At 43.8% G+C, this 21,579-nt stretch overlaps 2 protein-coding genes across 2 annotated transcripts in view; one reads left to right on the top strand and one right to left on the bottom strand.

Annotated features, from left to right (window-relative positions):
• Positions 1-21,579, top strand: part of LOC118113339 (B-cell receptor CD22) — a 1,629,935-nt gene that overhangs the window by 1,511,976 nt on the left and 96,380 nt on the right. The window lies entirely within an intron of this gene.
• On the bottom strand, positions 1,811-19,518 carry stk40 (serine/threonine kinase 40). Its single transcript, XM_035163053.2, has 11 exons — positions 19,267-19,518; positions 15,762-15,888; positions 15,221-15,306; positions 14,427-14,570; positions 13,113-13,337; positions 12,314-12,366; positions 8,427-8,542; positions 6,852-6,996; positions 5,997-6,116; positions 5,701-5,785; positions 1,811-5,453 (listed from the first exon to the last, which is right to left on the bottom strand). The coding sequence occupies exons 2-11, from the start codon at positions 15,877-15,879 to the stop codon at positions 5,235-5,237; spliced, it is 1,311 nt and encodes a 436-aa protein (XP_035018944.1). The 5' UTR covers positions 15,880-15,888; positions 19,267-19,518; the 3' UTR covers positions 1,811-5,234.

Raw genomic sequence — 21,579 nt, 5'->3', positions numbered from 1 at the left:
ATGAATGTTTCCTCTTTCATTCTCACTCCTCACACTGAACATCTCTTCTGTGTAACTTTGGTGAGTGGGTACGATCTCATGTGAGACGTGTGGAACTGACTGAGAGTCGAAGGTTCAATTGTTTGAATCAGGACAGAGTTTGGTGGATTTGTTACAACAGCAGCTCTTCTGGTTCAGGAAGCCGAGGATCATGGGCTGCAGAGGGCGTTGTTGCTTAGTAAAAGTTACATAGTGTTGCTTTAAATCTTTTTCGTCCTGTGCTTTTGCTTTGTTTCATGATTGAAACACTGAGAAGAATATAAACAGTAGATTAGACGGGGCCAGACAAGTATTACACCAGCCACAAACCACTCAACTGCACGACAGCTGATGTTCAAACCATATAAGGCAGAGATCATATGATTCATGTGGGCTCGACCGTTATCTGTTTCTCGATTTTGTTGAAATACAACATAAATTTGGTTTTGTGTGTTTTGCTCGATTGTCTGTCAGGAGAGGTCGTAAAGCTGCAGCTGGTTGGACACAGCTGGAGACACATTCACACACTCCACAGACATAAACACCTGAAGATATAATGCAACTGTGGATTTAAATAAATTATTATACATTTAAACAATTAAATACACTGCTACCAGTAAAGTAAACACACAAAGAGCTATGACACTAGTGCTGTGTACACACATCTGGAAATGTGTATTTTTGGTTAATGCGTTATCATCCATATGGAGCTGGATGAGTCCTGCTCTCATCCACTGAAAGGGACTACGTAATGCTCTCCAAGGTAATCACACAAGAACATTGCGTATTTCTGAACAACTGCCTGTGTGAAGCCCACATGGGTCCAGGGCGGACCTCCTCCTCAAGGCCAGCTGGTTGTAGTTTACAGGGACCTAAGCATCTGTGGTACTTTGACCCCTGAGATCACTGGACTTCTCCACCTACCTAAACACGCTGGGAGAGGGGGAGTAATCACCCAGAGGAGACCCAGCCCAGACAGAAGGGCGGGAAAGGTTACCCGCAGCATTTGTGCCTTAACTACTTATTGGGTGAAACCGGTGCAGAAGTGGGTCATAGGTCTGATCCTCTAATTTGTCCAAAGAGCGTAGGTGAAAGATTCAATTTCCCTCAGTGGGAGACACACTTTGTGCACTAAGATCATACTGGTAAAATCTGCACCCAAAGGGAAACATGCTGATGTGTGTTAGTGGAGTAAAAAAAAGTTTCATGGTGCAACATTTGCACATCCTATTATCTCAGATCGAATCCATTACATCTCTCCGCCCTCTGTATGATGAGATCTCCATGTGCATCTGTGTATTTGTTGGCAGACAGGTCTTGATTTCAAATGGAATTTGTGTGTGTGTGTGTGTGTGTGTGTGTGTGTGTGTGTGTGTTTTCAAAGGCCCGAGGTGAGCTGGGGGATTCGGCCCACGGGGTCCTGCGATGCTGTCAGTCAGCAGGAGGTTTCCTGTTGGAGCTCGTCTACCTCAGTCTGCTCCAAAACCCGACTCACCACAGACTGCAGCGGCTCAGACGCACAGAGGTTTGATTATTCTATATTCTTATAAAACAGGTTTCTCCCTCTGAGGTCTCACATCATGCAAAACTCTCATGAACTCGACCGACACAGAAGCACAACTGAACATTTTCTGTAGGTTGTATTGTTCACATCTGGTAGAGAAATACATAGAAGTGGACAAAGAAGCACATTCAGCATTATGTCCTTTACACTGGTTCCAGTTCTTTAAGAAAGTGCTCCCCCTGGTGGTGTTGAAGGGAAGTATGAGAATATAAAGACATGACAAAGTTGAATGTTTCCATATCAAAGTTTATTGCTGACATGCATGTAGAGATCTGATGAAGTAGAAAAATATGTTTTTTTTATACAAACGTGTTTTCATCTGTACAATTACGCAGTTTTCTGTATCTAGATGCCCATGTCCGACCAAGCAGCTTACAACACATTATCCCACTGGGTTCAAACTACACCACATCTCATATCCTACGCTAAGTTTCCAGTTGAAACGGTCAGTAATATCCTTGTTATATACTGACCACTTAACTTAAGAATCAGAAAAGCTTTGAAAACTGATAACATTTTTACTAATCATTTAACTAGGGGGGGATTTAATAAATAATTCTTGCACTGGATTTAAATTTCTGGACCTAAGTGAGTAAATCCTCCTCAGCTTCTCCCGCTGTTGCCCTGGCACTCCTTCGCGAGTTCAAAATCATGCAACAGTCACATGTTTTACACAGTTTAACCTCACACTATTTCCATGCTTTTCAGTCCACATCGCACTCTACCAATGTGACTCTGTAAAAACAAACATTGAATGTGGTACAATCCACGAGCTATAAAGTGACACACTTCTTGATTACTGAGGGTGGGGGGCAGATTAGAAACATCTACATCAAGGGTCTATCAAACCTCTAGTTACTATTCTGTAGTTGGGCGTCATGGAAGATGGTTTAAGACATTTCCACGGACGATCACTTAATGTTAGCATTCAGCGACGGCTACAGTGTTTATGAAACACCTTCCTGATGAACTACACTACTACAATACTGCTGTATACCCATAGAATTCACATTGAGGGGGGGAGAGAGCACACGGCTCCCTTTACGTATTATTTTAGCCTCCAGATGTGGTGGTCAATGGCCAACGTGGCCTATAACGCACGTCAAATCAGCATGTGTTGAAAGAGTTGGTGTCTCGCTGGGTGGAACTACATACAATATGACCGGCGCAGTCATGATGGTACATTATTTACATACTGACCAGAGAGTGCAGCCTTGTGTAGAGGGGTAAGGGGGGGGTAATGAGAGAGAAATTAAAACAACACAAGAAAAGCCCCCTCCCGCGAATCAAGATAATGTATTTTTGTATTGTGTAAAAAATAGAACTATGCAAAAGTCAGTCTGGTTATTAGTGTAGCTTAATTCGACCACAGATGTCGTGGCAAAAAAATGGCAAGAAAATGATTTAAGGAACCCAAACAAGAAAACGGAAGGATGCTACTCGTTGGCGAATGTGGAACGTCAGATCAAAATGAGATGGTCAGAGCAGAGCTGACGTTAACAACACTTCTTAAAGCTGTGAGTTCATAAAGGAGATGTGGGGCCTGTTTCGCTGACATAAGATATTCTCATGTTAAAAAGGAACTTTGAGCAACTGTGACAAATGTCTGTGAAACAAGCCCCAGTGGTTTAGAGGCTGTGTGGGTGAGGGGTCGTCTACACTAGTGAATAAATAAATCAACATGAAATTACAAGAAAATAAGTAGATGTAAAAGACATATGAAAATATTCCAGATTCATGCAAACGGTTTGAATATAAATAGGAAGAAATCTAAAGAGCCTGAAGCAGGTACCAATACGCAGAAGGCAAGTTGCAGTGAACAGATGCCTAACAGTCACTGGTTAGTAGCTTCGCCATGGTTTGAAGACACACTTTGATAAAAAGAGAAGAATGGGCCGACAGCTGAAAAGACCCAGAAACTAAACTTAAACGCTCAGGAGTTTGCGGTCTCCTTTCTCAATGGAATATTACAGTATCTATTACCAGCCACCGGCGAGTCTCCCAGAGAGCCTATACAGTGAGATAATACACGCAATGTACAAGAGAGAGAGAGGGCTGTGAGAGTGGCAATAGATATGTGACATTATTCATTCATGATCAGAACTAAAACATTTGAGTCAGGTCCCGTCCTGGCGAGGCCTGCTCTGGTTTTCACAGTGTCCGCCGCTGAGGCAGGCCAGATAACTGAAAAACTAAAAGCTTGGAGTAGAGCTTAAAGGGTCTGAGGCTGTCGGAGGTTAACAGCTCCACAGACTCTTCTTACGCCTGGCCCAAAACAAAAACAAAAACTAACAACACAAACACGTACACACTCATGGATACTGCAGATACATCGAAGCGTAGAATGACGGTTCACATTCATACTGAAAAACACTTGTCCCAAGATTTTGTCTCGGTGAAGAGAAACAGGGAAGTTGAATCCCTGGAAGCCATTTGATTCTGAATGAGGCTGTGGGTACCAGGTTCCTTGGCTGAGAGGAATTTTAAGACGGGTTGTTTTTTTGGCAACAGAAACATGACAGTGCCTTGTCTTCACTATAATGGCACTGAGGAAGCGTTACCATTACTATGCCTTGGCAGGGAGGATCCAACAGTTGTTCCCATTCAGTTCTTGGCATTGTGACTTCCAGGTACCTCACACTAGCTGCCTAGATGCTAAAAATAGATTTCCACAGGGGTGAGCAGAAAGCAGGAGAATACGTGTGTATACCAAAGGATCTTTGTGTCTTTGATATTCAGTATCTTCAAAGCAAAGGTTAGGGATTAAAATGCTACTCGTTATGGTTAATATGATAAAAAGCTTATTCAGATTTTTCAAGACCACTGAAAAAAGGTATCAGAGCATCGTCACTCTGACAGAAAACATTAATGCTTTATGTCACTGGTGGCATCAAGACTCCATTGTTACAATCCCTTGTCTCAGAACAGTGAGCATGGTTTACCAACAGAGAACAGAGACAGAGAGGTAGATTGATTTGAAGTCAGATTTACAAACAAGAGGAGTCTGGATCGTGTTCGATACAGGACAACAGGAGAGAGGAAGAGGAGGGAGTGAGAGGAGGAGGGTGGAATGGAGGTATAGAGAGGTGACTGCTGTGATCAGGTGATCTTACTTGAGGCAATACCATTAACCACTGGGAAGAGATAGGGTTGCTACATGATTCTGGTCCTGTATTGCTCAGGAGATCCAGAGTTGACAGGTAAAGTGTTACAGTACGGGGGATCTTAGAGGCGGAGGAGGAATATGGGATTAAAAAGTCTCTTCAACACTCAGGGCCGAGCCTTGTGTTATTCCCCGCGTGTGACTGTGCCATCAGGTGTATTGCACAGTGTGATCTGACTGTGGGTCACCTGAGGGCAAAGAACCTTTGGTTCAGCTCTTCCTCCAAGCCTTTCCATGTTTCACTGGAGGATCCAGACATGAGGAGTGAAGTTCTGGATTTGGGAGTTTGTTCGAGTCCCCTCCTCATGACTGCTCCACCTAGCTTGCCCAAAGCCCACCTACGAATTGGGGCGTCTGTACCCTGGTTCGGGAAAGGCCCCTACGTATGCAAGTTCAGCTTTGGGGCTTATCCTCTTCTGCCCTCTCTGGACTCAACAGGTCTCTTTACTCCCTGCGGAGACCAGAGCGGCTAGGATGGGTGGTTGGAGGCTATTTCCGGAGGAAACGTTGTGCCAGGATGGCAGCATCTAGCGGGCTGACAGGTTGTGCATCGTGGCCCAGACGCCTTACAGGTGGAATGCTGCCAAACTGGCGCTTGGTGAGAAAGCTCTTGGCCTCGTGGATAGTGTTCTTCTCTTCAGCCAACAGCAGCTGCTGGCGCATGTAGTTCTCAAACTCATACTGTGAAGACTCCTCTATCACCTTGGCCTGAGGGAAGAGAATGTATTCTATTCAAAGTGCTGCAGCAGCTGGACTGAATGAAATCAACATAATCTCCACAAGTAACCGATACGTAAACATGAGGCAAAACTGCATGAAAAAAAAGAAAATACATCAAACTTCCATCGTTAACACATAATTCCATAAAGTGTCACTTCTCCATTTCAAATATCTCTATCTAAACAATGGATTTATCCAAAAGGTTTTACATTATGACCTTTCTCTAATAACTTGCCTCTTGCAGATGCTCTGGGTGATTCATCTGGTCATCAATATCCGGCACCACCTGCAGAGGGCCACTCAATGATGAAACAGATTGCCTGTCATTAGAAAAACACAACAAAGAAGATGATGATTAACTAAATTAAAGCACAAAAACAAAGAATATAGACAGACAAAGAAAGAATATAGAAATAAATAATTACAATTATTCGTAGAGATTTCACAGTAATTCATTGCAATTATTTGTAAGTGCTTCAAAAATCAAGACAACATAATTTTTTTCGAAGAGCCAGCAGGGGGAGCAATTACCACGAGGCGATGATGGCACTGAGCGACTCCAGCACCTCTCCTGCAGTCAGCCTCTGCTGAGGGTCCAGCACCAGCAGCTTTCGGATCAGGCACACTGTGTTCTCCGACACACGACCGTCCCTGTGAGGCCGGTGAACAGCTTTATTAGTGAAATGTGACAACTTTGAAACCTTCTTATAAAATGTATTTTATAAAATTTTAATGAATGTGTGTACACCCTGTTTTGGTGGGTTTCATTTCACTTGACTGAGAAATCTGGCAAACTCTATGTATAACCACAGATACAGTTCATGTCATTCTGTGTTGCACAAATACAAAAAGGAATGAATAGAAAATAAATGTTAAACAGCACAAACAGTGCTTTTTGGGGCCAGTGGCAGCTGACATTGACCGAGAGGTGAGGTACGGTGCAACAGTCTGAGACCCCCGTCCGATTTTTGGACATCACTGTATGTATATAGTTATTATTGGTGTCACCATCTGTTTCGGGTTGTGTCATTTACACTGTTGCTTTCATTTAAAGGTCACCCTGTACCACTCTTAACTGTCCTCGTGTCAAAGTGACAACCACAGAGGTTACACCCTTTACCCTGGCACAGAAGATGTTGTTATCCCAACAGAGAGTCAGAAGACTCCTGGTTGCCTTGGTGACAGACCGACTAGAGGTTTGAGGGATGGTTTGGGAGGAGTTTTATATTGTATAGTTTGGAAAATGTTTTTTAAATATTGCATAACAATGCTATAAATTAGAAGGTTATAATTATCTTTTACAAATTAAATTCCATTTTTGTTATGACAGAGAGCTCAGTACTAATAAAAAGTGCCGTTGGGCAATGGCCCTGAAATATTACTCACTCTGGGATGGAGTACTCTGCAGCCTTGATCTTGCGGAAAAGCTCTTGAGGTATGCTGTCATAAAAAGGGAACTGGCCATACAGCATGGTGAAGAGAACCACGCCAAGAGCCCACATGTCACTGGGTTTCCCACGGTATGGTCGACCTGGAGACGGGAGAGCAACAGGGTAAGGATACATGTGATAGTTCAACAAGCAGATGAGCAATAGAGATTCAAATCAACAAATTTGTTTTGCACTGTGTGACTCATTGGGGGCGATCAACCCTTCGACAGGTTCAATTCCTGTCAAGTGCCCATGTCTAATGATTAACGAGATGAGAAAACAAACCCGAGCATCGACTGCAGATATGTTACATTTCCAGCACGCTGCTGACTTTTAAAATGGGAGAGCTGTTTTTGTAATTAACCGTGAGACACTAAATCAGCCATGGAGCTGGTGAGGGTGGAGCATCATCGCTGTGCATGACCATAGGCAGTGTTATTACAGCCAGGCAGGCGGCAGCAACAGCAGGCAATTATGTTACACACACACGCACGCACGCACGCACACACACACACACACACACGCACACACACACACACACACACACACACACACACACACACACACACACACACACACACACACACACACACACACACACACACACACACACACACACACACACACACACACACACGCACACGCACACGATAGGAGGGGAAGGGGGGTAGATGGGAGTAGTTTCCCTCCAGTGAGTCATCAGTGTGTGAGTCACTGAAGCTCTATTTAATTGTGTGCCTGTCACGTTATGCTGATATACACGCCCCAGTTTTATCTACAGTTCGAGTGGCTGGAGGTGAACGATTTCTGTTTGAAATAATTCTCCTCAATCTTGTACAATGTCTCCAGGATTGTCCTGGTAATTAAATGGATTATTCTGGGGTCAAGTGCATGCTCCAGCATCAACTTGACTGGTGTTCAGTCAGACAAATGATCATTGTGGAACTGAACAACAACAAAAAAGGATGTCTGCTATTTTGACAGACACGTACTGTGAGAAAACGCAACATCACCGTGACAAACTATTTCGAGCTCATCAGTCAATGATTGGGACATAACCCCTTTCGTGTTGCCAAATAACCACAAAAAACAAACAAACAAAAAAATCATATATCCAAGCAAAAGCTACGACTGCACGTGAAATGCATTATGAGATCTGATCACTTAACCACATTCAGATATGCCTGCGTAACGGAGCGACATACTTTTGCCAATTTGGTTGATTGTCAAACTGCATAATCTGGCTTTATTCAGTAAGTCTGAAAATGTTGTGTGTCAAATGTTTTAGTTTGCCTGGAACACACCAAGAAATTGTCTCTTAGCGACTCATTTGTAGTCACTCCACAGAAGTGCAGTGCTTCCTCGAGCTGGTTAAAAACAACACTGACTTTTTTATCTTTTCACACCTGACCCTCATGGCTGAATGTCAGAAAGACACATTTTAATGTTACTCAGACAGTCTAACAGGTTGTCTGACGTATATATCACCTCAAAAAGGAACATGCATGCACAATATTGGTGTTACACTTACCACTTAATACATCAGGGCTAATGTAGGCTGGACTTCCTCTCTGGTCTTTGAGCAGGTCGTCCTCACTCACCAGGTGTTTTCCCAGGCAGAAGTTGGTAATAGTGATTCTGTGAGTCCTGTAAAGCAAATATAAAAACATGCAAACACTCCAGAATCAAATAATGAACCAAGTATTTTCCACATAACTACTGAACACTCCCCTCGAGGTTCTTTATTTAACTTGATTAAACCATTAATATCAAAATGGGAAACACTGCACTCAGCCCTGGGCATGAAGTAAACATGCAGACAGACAGACAGGGAGAACTTGCTAGCATGCAATGTTTTTATAAAATAATCTAATGGTTCACTTGGCCTTAAAAATACATCAGTATCTCATGACTGCCAGATGCAAAACAGCATATGCAAACCCAGTGTTATAAATGTTTCCCCACGTCCTTATGTTTTACTTTCATTAATTAGTTTAATTCAACAAGAGCCTTCATCACACATTCTGACTTTTTATACTTTCAGGATGTTTTGCCATCTACATAACACGTTGGACATTTACTTTAAAATGTTGTTGATTCAGTAGATTCTTGTACAGTTTTATATAAGCAGGTTCAACTTGTGTCTCGGTAAAGAGTGAACAACTTCACAATCATCTGAACTGTAGACATTTCCTTCAAATTAAAAGATCCGAAAAGATAAGGAAATAAGTTGCATAAGACACCAAGCTTGACTCGAACATTGATTTCTGAACTTTGCAAAACCAACTGCAACAAATCAATGCTCTTGTATCATCCAATAAAATCCCTATGTTAGCTCCAAGGCTCTCCCTAAAGAGTTTATTTTTGTTTTTAATCACCAACATTAATCGCTTTAGCAGATATCAACCTACATCTGCCCAGAGACATTTTGAAAAGAGCAGACACACTGGCACTTCAAAGTCTGAGAGGATTTGATGCTCTTATACAAGCGATGTTTGATTAATTTGGTTTCTGTGGAAACAAAAAAGATTTTTCTCTGAGTCATCAAGGTAAATTTATCTTGCTTGTGGCAGAGTGAAACCTAACAGTGTTAAAGCCCAACGACGAGACTGGGACCTGTTCTTTATCTGTTCTTTGAACAGAGAGAGAGAAAATAAAAAAAAAAAGCTGCACTTTGACAAACATATGAGTCAACCTGTGGCTTGGGATAATTGTCTGGATGACTCATCCTGCCTGCATGGTGATGGGCTGGCAAACGAATATATAAAGCTCACAAAAGATCTAAAATATGTACACAAACTTGCGACTTCAACAGCACCCACACATTTACTCCCATGCAAAGCATGAACACGCGAAAATGCACTCAGAAGCACATGAGCTGTACAAAAGAACAGCCGCGGTCTAGTGCCTTGGTCCTCTCTAGATCACGCTTTGCACCCACATCCGCTTTCTAAAAAGTCTGAGGTCAAGAGCTTCCCTTATTCTCTCTCACTTTCACACCCTGCTCCATCACCCTCACAGCTCCCATTACAGCATCTGGAGCCAATTCCTGTCAAACACTCACAACAGCATTTTCAGCTAAATGCTCCAATCTCAATCTTCCGTTCAGTCCATTTAATTTCCAGCTACTTATGTGATTCAGCCGCTTCGACGGCGTTCGTGATCCAAGCCTCGATAACCATATAGTGGCCTTGTAATCTGCAAGAAGAACCGAGTGTGATGCTTCAAGGACCCTCGACATAAAAGCTTCCTTTATGAAGGAGTCTGTCCTTTTGTCTGCATGCATCACGACCCAGGTTTCTATTCTTGAACCGGAGATTGGGTAAATGAAATTGCATGTTTGCCTCGTGAGGCAAGGGTCCCGCGGGGATTGAAGCGAGACCACACCATCTCTGCTTCCTGGTCATGTGACCCCCGGGTAAGTCAGGAAACCAGAAACCCAATGCCCCGGTGACTTCTCCTCCCACCCCAAAACCATTTTGCTGAAAATACACCAGCTGACGAGAAAGAGGTTAAACGCAGGGCAACTTCTACAGAGAGAGGAACACTTCATTTCTCAGAACTGTTAGGAAATGATGATTGAGAGGATTTCACCAAAACCCAAGAAAAGTTTGTTTATACTCATTTCTAAATGTATGTAGAGAATAACTATCATGGCTACTGCTTGTCTCACACCATTATATTTCAAGAACGGTAATTAATTCTCCATTTTCTGCTTTTGATGCATAATTCGCCATATTCATTCATAATAAACCTTGCTTTGGTGTATGTCTATGATTGGCTAAATCCCCATAGAAATACAACAAAAATGTAGGTGGTCAATACAGCTTCGATATTCACCGTGAAAGACCCTGGTTATTGATTTATGACCTTGTGCTTTCACAAGAGCTGGCTCTGCAGGAGGAAATCGCATTATTCTTACATAAAACGCTGAGCTTGTTGATGGCATCGGTGCAGAATTATGACGAGCAGCATGGGAGGGGGATTTTGGGATCGGTCTTGCCTCTAAATTGGTCTCATCTTTCCCACAGCAACTGTACATTCATGCACGAAAAGGGTGGAGTGACCGAGGAAACGTGCAAAGCAAGCACAGCATGATGCATAAAAGAGGAGGGAAAAGTGAAAGAGGATGTGAAAATAGGGGGATATGACAAAGGTTGCAAAACAAAGGCTGAGGCAGGAAAGGGATTTGGGGTGTAAAAGAAAATATGAGAAAAAGCAGGGTAGATGGTAAATAAATGATGACTGTAAGTGTGTGTGTGTGTGTGTGTGTGCAGTGTGCACGTGTATGTGCGTGACGTGCATTGCGGGGTGAGTCAGCTCTGAGCTATGGGGCCCTTGGCAGGCCTCTCCTTTGTCTCCAGCTGGGACGGAGTGTTCTGCCTGTCTGCTCCTCTTCCCACTGCCCTCCTCCCCTGGCCAAAACACTCTCCTGTTTCATCACCACCACTACTGCAGGTGGTGGTGGGGGCAATGGGCATGGGTGCCTGAGACGCAGAGTGTGTATGGGTGCCTGAGACGCAGAGAGAGAGTGTGTGTGTGCCTGAGACGCAGAGAGAGTGTGCGAGTGTGAGCGTGTGCGTGAAAAAGATAAGCCAGGTACGTGACATCTCAAAGCGCCCACTCAGACATGCAGATTATATATGATAATCAGGGAATAGTCTGCGGGACGACATGTGCGTGTGATGCAAGCACTGGAGATGTTTGGATGTGAAGGTGTGTGTAGGTGCAGAGAGTGTGTATCGATGTTATTTGAGAAGTTGTTGCTAGACAATACTTTGTAAATTCATATTAAAGAGCAAATTGTTGCAAAAAACAGCAGCACTCACACTGTGAGAAAGAGCACCTCTCTCAACCATACACTCTGTACATAGGGTGATTAGACAGGGCTTTACAGATGAGTGGTTTTCCCTTTTCTGCGAGGCCAACCTGAACTGCAGCACTCAAGTGACCTGAGGTGCACTCAACAGGGTTCTGAATGCTTTGCAACACTGATCACGCCCCCTCCAAACCCCAAACACTTTCCCACCCAGAACAAAGCAGTGGCATATTCTCTGCTCTCATTTGCCATCCAGTTCACCCAACAATCCAACAATCCAACAATCCAGCCGTGGGGAATGAATCATCGGCCTTTACTCAACACACACACAGGCAAGGACCCAGAGTCAGGCACACGAGAAACAGGCTTTAGGTTCCTGTGACTGATCTCACTCCTGGTCTGAGAATGTGACCCCTGCTTGGGTTTAAAGCCAAATGCACACTGGATACAGGCTGCTGGGGCCTGCTGAGGTCTCTGACACGTGAGCGAAGACAGAACCACTGACTGGCAGGCTAAAATGACATGACCCCGTATAATGAGAGAGGATTTAAGGCAGCTAACTGACTGACATGGCTGGATGAGTAAATGTTTCTTCTTACCGTTTGTTGAGCACCATGTTTCCCAGCTTGAGGTCTCTGTGCACAATGTTTTTCTGCAGTGGAGGAAAGAGAGAAGAAAAAAAATGTTTGGTCATATCTTTCCTCGTGAATCATCGGCATAAAAAAAACAATCAATTTGTTTCTAGGAGTGGCACAAGAACATGGGAAATGAGTAATCACAAAGGATGTGAAATTTGTAAACAATAACAAAGCCATTTCTTCTACAGTTGACAAAAACATTACAGTAGTATCCAAGTTTTCTTCATTGAGGAAAACAGAAAACTAAGCATTTGTGGATTTTATGATCTTGCATAACACTAACCTAGACCCCGTTCTCACTCGGGACGAACATCCATCCTGAGTAATCTGATCACAAGTCGACAGCGCTAAGTACAGCGCCCAAATGCATCCTGAGATTCGATCACTCTGACTACATTCAGGGCTGGTCTGGGACACTCGTGGTTAACATCTTTTAGCTTTGTGAATGCAAATGCATCCTGGGCCACATATGAAGGAACCCCTACTCAGCTAACGTCCTCTGAACCGCTACAGTTTCACAATTTTTACACTTCTCAGTGCCCATCCATTGATAGGACTCTGCCACAAAATCAACACTGACCACACATAACAGTTAAATCTAATTCAATATTAGATCTGCGGGCCGCCCATTTGCCCTTCCTGACTCTGCATGCTGTATCTCACACCGACATATCTGTAAATGCGGGGAAGAGAGATCTAATAACAACTGGTCAAGGGAAACGCAATTGTGCCAGATGTGGAAAAAAATAACTTGGCTCACCTTATGAAGAGCCTCCACCACACGCACCACATCGTAGAAGATGACGATGGCCTCGCGCTCGCTCAGTCGCTTCTCCTTTATGACGTAATGCTGGAGGTTTATTAGATCTGCTGTTTTGTCACTGAAGTCATGTGCACATAGGCAGTCCAGCACGAGGCAGATCCGCTTCTTCATCTTGCGCACTTTGTTGGCCTCCATGTCCTCCACTATTTCGTAGGCTCGATCCTGTGTGACAACAACAAAGAAGAATGTGAGTAACGATCTTCAGTTCAGGAACACACTCCTTTTTGTCTATTCCAGAAGCACTTTCCTGTGTGTCCAATCAATGTAAAGTGAGGCTTACATGAATGCATCCAACTGAATGGATTCCTGTATTATAATAATGGAGCTGATTCATTCAGCTTAGAAGGACATAGATTCAAGCAGGGCAGAGGGTATCAATCAACAGCCTGTATGTAGCCGGAGGGAATAAGACGCATCTACTCCGCCATAGTGGATGGTGAAGCTGGGTGATGGAGAGTGAACAGCAAAGGTCATTCCTCTTCTTACAACTCAGTCTTATCGGAGTCACCACTTCTTATTGATTTCTGTATCAGGTTGTCACTTTTTTTTTTTAGAAGCAGTCCGCACCTCTGAAAGCGCACATTATTAACTCGTTCTCTCACAGAGGAGATGCACTATAATAATCCAATCAATATTGAAGGCCTAAATGAATCAGAGTGAATGGCTCGATGCAGCTATTTTGAGAACACCGGCAGAGTGGAACAGACAGGATGTGAATGAGAGAGAGACAAAGACGGAAAACAGAGAGAGAGGAGAGAAGAGAGAGAGAGAGAGAGAGAGAGAGAGAGAGAGAGAGAGAAGGCAGATGGAACAATAACAAAGTTAGTGGAAGAGACAGACGGGAAGACAGGTGAGGGAGGAGAGGCTCACTGTGAATGGATAGCACTGTGAAGGGATAACGGCTGCTGATAAATATGGCTACTAATGGTACTCCCACTTTGCTATTGAGAAGCCTGATAAGGAAAATAAAAGCAACTGGCTGGAATAATGACGAGCTAACCTTTAGCGCCATTACTGAGCTGGTAAGGGCACACCATTACTTGTTCTTAAAAGGGTGACACCATATTCTAAACTGAATAGAAAATAAAAAAGTTCTCCATGGTGATGCTGGTGTATTCATCAGAATTATACAGAAAGCTCGCCCACAGTGCTGAGTAATATTTTTATGTAATAAATGAAAGTATTTTTTGGCCATGTTTTAATTATTTGACTGAAACTATTCTAAACACATGGCAATATTATCATCGCTACCTGGAAGAGGCCGTGGTGGTGGACAACCCCATCCTGGTTGTGCAGTAGAGACAGCAGCGAGTACTCTGTGTGCAGCAGCATCTTCCCCTGCCTCTCCTCCTGAGTCTCGCCTGCAGAATCAACTCGCTCCTCCAGCGTCAGGATCTGCCGTAACGAGAAGAGTGAAAAACTTAAGATGTCACGAAACAAAAGCTCACAGAGGATCAGTCAGTGGAAAGAGGGCTTTGACCATTTAGTATGTAGCTAATCTTCAGGTCCCTGACAATAAACCTTTTAATGACTGGAGACATGAGTAAACGTTACAGCTGCTTAGCATTTAGCAAGAAGTTACAACCAGTGGGATGGAGATAGCAAAGCAGAGTGCAGCTTTAAAATAGGGGCTCATATACCAATGCGAAGTAAACAAGCTGTGCAGCAGACACTGAGGCGCTGCAGTCACGGGTATGAGGGGAGGGTCACAAACTCACTACATGGTCGTGGGGGTTAAAAGTTGACATTCCAGGTGGGGCACTACCTTCCTCCCTTCCTTGCCCCCCCCCCTTCCTTTACACTCGCCTTCCCTTGTGTAACAGACACTGGATAGCCCCTATAAACACATTGCCCGGCTGAGGTTTTGTTGTTTGCATGAGACTGAAACAGGGGGCCATAAAGTAAACACCACCAAAAGAGGGTCAAAGGTTCAGATGTCTACTGGAATACCACGTGTATGATATGTTATTATTTAAACATGTGTTAGATGTTTGTGGGAGATTAAAAAGAAAAAATTGCGAACCCTGAAACCCAGTCCGACTTACCTTGAGCTGATAGAAGTCATCGGTGCCGTCCTTTCTGGCCAGACACTGCACTATGCTGGGCACTGGTGAATTGCCCAGGCGAGGCCCTGCAAGGATAAGAAAAGGAACAGCTGCATGACCAAAAGGCAGGCAACATGCCATAGTGTCTGTCTCACTGCAACTCATTAAAGGCTTCATGTGCATGTACCCATTAACACCTCTAGTGCAATGTTTGCTTTGGCACTCTGCATTGCAAATAGTGAAGGAGCTGTGTAGTAGAAAAACACAAACGACTTGAGAGTATGAGAGAGAAATTTCCAGAGAGAGGAAATAACCCTGCTCCAGCACAGACTCAGATCTTTCTGGTCGATGTCATGGGGATCAGCAAAATTCTTGGCATTCTTGTCTCAGGCGTGCATACACACAGAGACACCCCGCAACTCTCTACTTCATGCACACATGTAAATAGCTACCTATAGGTTGCCTGCACACACATTAAAAGCTACACGTGCAATATCTACCACACAGGCTACTATCGAGCAAACACTAGTAGCTTCCTTACCGAGGATGAAGGGCCCGGCTCTCTTGGCGTTGTTGCCGGATATTCCAGGACATTGCAGCTTACTGGCCCTGCCTGAGGTCTCTCCAGCCCCCCTCTCCGACAAGCGCCGCTTGGACATACTGGAGCTCTGTAGGAGAGTAAGTCAGATTAGTACAAGGGATAAAGATAGACAAGTTAAAGGCTAAGTGCATACATGAAAATGCAAAGACACAAACATTCAGGTGATGACAAAAAAACAAGGTAATCTGTAAACAAAAAATACATAAAAATAAAGACGTCACCCAGTATTTTCGCAATAATCCTGCAGGCCGGTAGAGAGCACACCGATTAGTGAACAGAAGTGAAAGAAGGTAAACTTCAGGGCAGCTCCTCCCAGACTATTTTAAATATCCCTCCCACACATTTACCAACACCTCACTGTGAATGTGAGGCCATTACAGCCCCATTCAGAGTGATGGCTGCTGGTGTCAAAGGTGACACCTCAGATTCAATCTCCCCAACACAAATGCAAATGTGCCACAATCTGCAATTTAAACTGAAAACATTTTCATGTTAATGCATTCTACTAACAAGAAACAAATCTTTAAACAGGGGCTTTTTTAAATTTACATCCCACAACTGAACCACAAGGCCATCTTTAGCTTTTCCGGCTGCAGTGGGCAAGGGGTTGAGAAAATCCTTCTGCTCTTAATCTGCACATATTATCTAAAAATCTGTATAGCCGGCTTATCTATGCAGACCTTCCTCTGAAAGGACATGCATGTTCCAACAAGGCTGGAAGAAAAATAAAGCCAAGCCCTTACTATGGTAAGGAACTGGATTTGCATGCCAGAAGAACCAGTGACACGGTGTGACACATCGTCATTACACAAACTACTTTAACCGCCAAGGCAGATCTACCTCCCAGAATTCAGAGATCAAGAGGTATGCCTTGTTTACTGATACTGAGTTCCTATGTGATGAAACCTCATTTGTTTCTCGTAACAGGGAAGTGGTGCCTTGAACCGAGAGCGATGATTCACCCTGCTGTCATCCTGAGTTTCCATTGGACAGAAATGCTTACATGACCAGGTGATGACGCTGATAAGAGAGTGGATCGTGCCCTGCAAGCCTCCGACATGTGCACCATGTCAAATGAGGAAAAAGTAAATAAATAAAACATTTCATGGAATGTAGGCCCAGAAAAGAAGTTTACGCAAAGTGACATATCTGCAGTAAAAATATCACTCACTGATAGCAGTGGTTTGCATATGTTAAAAAATTACAACAGAGGGGTGATTCCGTCACTTCATAAACTGCAAACTAGACAATGAAGGAAGAGCTGCTGAATACCAAAAACGTTCAAATGTGGAACTTGTCCGGCAAATCGAAACAAACTAGACAAAATACATGTTTCCGTTTCAAAACTAATCGTGCGACACTCGCCAGTTGGCGTTTTTGGGCAGAGCGGAGGCAGGACAGTTGGCAGCCAGTATGGGCTGATATGAATTCTCACTTCCATGAGGCTTTTTGTGATCCCAGACAGCAGACAGTGTCATCATCATGTCTCTCGCCCATCTGTCTCCATCTCTGCTAGTCATCACCCACTGAGTCTGATGAGCTGAGGTTTTCTGAGAGCATTTACGACACAAGCCAGAGTGACACCAAGTCATGCTGCCAATAGTAGGAGAGCCTCTTACTCTAGAGCACGCGAAGCGATGGATAATCCGATTCATGGGGCTCCTGGGCAGGAAATTGTTTAAACTTTTGTTTTCATCCAACAGCCAAAGGGTTGTGCAAAATCAACATGCTGCCTCCAGTGCTGCCAGATAAATGTTTTCAATCTTTCCGATTTAGTGAAATAAGTAGGCAAAGCTAAAAAATAAACTAAACAGATATTCAATTTGTGTCCATTTCCTGTTTTTCTAAAAAGGTTATGCATGATTGTATTTGCATTTCCTGTCTTTTCTCATACAGGAACATATTCAAAGTTTAAAAACGCACACTGATCCATGCACCTTGGACTTAAAAACACAAAACTGACTCATGGACAGTAACTGGACCCAAGGCTACTCATTTACCTACTAAACACCAGCTGTAGTGCTGTGGAGCCAACCCCCGACACATCTCAAAAGCAAAGGTCAACACAGCCAACTAATGCACACTGACCTAAATGACATCAGCGCAATGACAGCACTCAGCTATCCTCCTCTGACACCGCTTCGCCTCTCTGCACAGCCAGTGATCTGGCAAGCAAGTCTGCCTGTAACTGCCTCTGACTGTACCGGAGGGAGGACAAGAACAGATACAGCCTCTGAATCATATCACACAAAAGGAGGAGAGACACGCTGCTGGTGCCCACGGGAAATGTGGGCTCCTGAAATAGTATCAGAACAAAACAACCACGTAGGTGTCTCAAGATCCACCCACCCAGACTCCAGGCCACTTGTCTGGCTCTGCAAGAACAACATTATTGCAAAAAAGCAAGATAGTGTCAAGAGGGACAAAAAAAAAAACAACTAAATGCGCAAGCACACTTGAGCAGGTGGTAAACTTATCAGTGGACTGCAGAGAAAGAGCAGTGAGTTCGTGTGATCCAGATCGATCAATGCACAGATAGATCTGGAGCAAAAGTCGAGACAAAGCGGTTGAAGCAACTCGAAGGTCACACACGCTTCAGTCACGCTGCTTGTCTGACATGTCAATCACTCATGTGCAGACGCACCGTGCTGCCTCAGACTGCAGCTGCTCGCCACATTAGAGAAATTAAAACGCCCGTGGCTGCACAACACTGCGGACACAAGGTCACCGTCCAAACCACTTGACGAAAATAATCACGAATGCACACAGCCGGTCACACATCGTTTGGTGCCATTTTGCGGCCACGGGCTCCGGACACCGCTCGGCAGCGAGACGAGTCGTGGAGTTAAACCCCCCCGTGGACGTTACGCCTTTAAACTCGTGCAAGAAAAACCTAAAAAACACTCAACTAGCAGCTAATAACTCGACCAGCCAGGTGCTAATGTGTTTTTGCCCACAAGCGATTACTACTCGATGGCCGGGAGACGTTTAAAAACAGTCCCTGTACACACTGTGCGCTGATGTGGACAACCGAGGGGAGGTATTTAAATAAACAAATGCAAACGTACGCGCTGGTGTTTGTTCACCTTGTACGTTAACGCAACACAACTCGACTCGGGGGCAGATACAAAACTTATCCCCGGTGAGTCGCTCAGCTGGAGCCTCCAGGAGCACCGGCCACACAAAGGGACACACGGCACAACAACGAGCGGTTCTCCCGGGGCAAACTACCCAGCGCAGCCGTTAGCTAGCTTAATGCTACAGTGGCGTGAGGTCCGGCGTTGCAGGGACGTTTAACTGCGACTAACCGACAACAGAGAGAGAGAGTGCAGCCGAGGCTGGAGGCTACGGAGCCGCCGGGAGGCCATTTAAACCGAGTGGGGGAACGTTACAGCTGGTTAGCAGAGCCGCAGCTAGGTAGCGACGCAGCGGCCGCCGCGCTTACCTCGAGCCGAAACCGCCGGGTAAAGTCTGCCTCGCCTCCTTATATCGTGGACATTTCTCGGGTACACGCTGCGGTGGAGCTGCGGGGGTTCTCTCGGACGCAGCGGCGGCCACGCAGGGTTGGTTGCGGGTTCGCTGAGCCTCTGGTACCGAAGTGAGCGGTCGGGGATAAAGAGCCTCCGCTCCTCGCTGAGCGCATCTTTCCACAGCGACAGCGCCACCTGACAACGGAAGTGACGCACACGCTGCTTTGATTGACAGCCGCGGCCGACCAATGAGAACACGCGTGTGGGGTTTCCCCCCCCCCCTCGGTGGCGCACTGATGATGAAATTGTTTGGGAAATAAAAGTTGCAAAATGAAACATGACGTCATAGTTGTTTGTGCGGGAAAAACACATATAAATTAGGTTTATTGTGCTCAGACATGTATGATGCTTTCATTGATCATTTAGTGTTTATTGTGTCATGTACATGAAATAATCCAACACACATGCACTTAGAATGAGATAAAATAAGTAATAATAATAATAATAATAAGGAAAGAACACAACTTTTTACATTTAGGAATAATATGCAAACTAAGAACTTACTTGAACTAACTAATCCTTCCTGAGTTCAGACAAAATCTAACATAAACATATTCATAAAACAATGTTTTTATAACAATTCATCCAGCTGGAAGGAAAATGTCTTATTATTTAATTGCTATTCATTTAATGTCAATGTCAATTTTATTTATATAGCACATTTAAAATAACTTGGTTGACCAAAGTGCTTCACAAAGTAAAAGGTACAACAAGAACACAGCAACACGCAATACATTAAAGATACCAATGATAAAAATAAGATAAACTAATACAAAATAAAATCTGCTGGGATAAAAACGTTAAAAAATTGAATTAGTCATTGAATAGTAACGATAAAAAAAATAGTAAGTGGAGGTTCTGTCCATACGACCTAAGTGAAGTAATTTCTATTTATGGAAACCATAACATTCACCTGCCACGGGCCTGACTATTTTTATGCACATATAGAGTGCTGGCTGCTAAAACTTTAGTTCATACAAGGATCTACTGAAGTTATTTTTATATTCAGATGATCAATATGACTCAGTGAAGCCATGTAACACGGAATTGAATCAGGGTTCCTCATCTTTATTCTCTGGAATTATTTTAGGACCTAATGGGGTTGCCAGCTGAATTTCTCTGGTATGAGCGCAGGCATGATGAGTTAATGCAGTTATGTTAATTCAGCCTACACCTTTTCTGTATGTATGTTTTTTGTTTTAGTTCTTTTCTTCTGTATTCATTTTTTGTAAGCTTAACGCTTTTGTAGCAAATCCTTTGAGAAAAAGGAACTGAACCTGATAATCACATTTATTTTTCTATATTTGAGACTTGAAATTCCCCAGGGTGTCATTGGAAACCCACAGCCACTGTTTCAGCTCACCAAAAAAGCAAATTCCTCACTCGTTTAGTCAGCATGTATAGTTTTGAATGACATTTAGTGAAGCGCACCTGTGTTCTCAGTTTAGCCTCCATGATTAACCTTAAAAATCCCACCCACTGTTATCAGTTTTCAAACCAGTGGGCAGGTGTGACAGACAGAGAGGCCAACCTAAATGGCAGAGTGTTATTTGAGTTGCTCGTCTTCCTGCCTTGACTCAGCAGAGCACATGCCCCCGGCCACATGAAACACTTGTCAGCCTGTGGCTTTACAGTGTCCTGCCCACAGTCCCACTCAGAGGAAACTGAATCATAACTCGAAATGCTGGGTCTGTGGGAGAAACAGGTTTCAGATGCTCCTCTGACATGTTTTAGGAAGTTGACTGAACTTTAATGACTTTATGTTTGTCTTCTTATATTTTTGAAATATCAATTTTGGCCCATTGGAGCAAAGTTTGTCGCACTTTTCAAACTTTAAAAAGGAAAAAATAGTAGACTGTTATCTTAGAAATCACATTCTGTAGTTTTTTTCACTATGTCATTTAGATAGAATAATCAAGGTTGACAAATACATAGGCACTTTGCAAATCTTTACGGGAAAGGTTATTTTCCTTGTGAGCTCAGGTGACCTCAGCGCAGCGTCTTGCAGGATGACAAGCTCTGGTTTCTGTTTGTTTTGCTTGGAGGGAGTATCCTCGAGGCACATGCTGTAGTGTTTCTTTTCTCTCCTTTGCCAAAATTATTGGGAAGACCTCATCATAATCCTCCACCCCCAGATCATTTCAGAGAAGTGTCTCAGCATGTTTTACCTGCAAGGTATGCACCTTGTCTGAATGTGTGTGTGGTTGACTCGTGGAGTGCAGACTGTC

This window comes from Hippoglossus stenolepis, chromosome 8 (assembly GCF_022539355.2).
Source record: "Hippoglossus stenolepis isolate QCI-W04-F060 chromosome 8, HSTE1.2, whole genome shotgun sequence".
Classification (NCBI taxonomy): Eukaryota; Metazoa; Chordata; class Actinopteri; order Pleuronectiformes; family Pleuronectidae; genus Hippoglossus; species Hippoglossus stenolepis.
The sequence above is the reverse complement of the archived record's forward strand: the minus strand, read 5'-3'. Positions and strand labels throughout refer to the sequence as shown.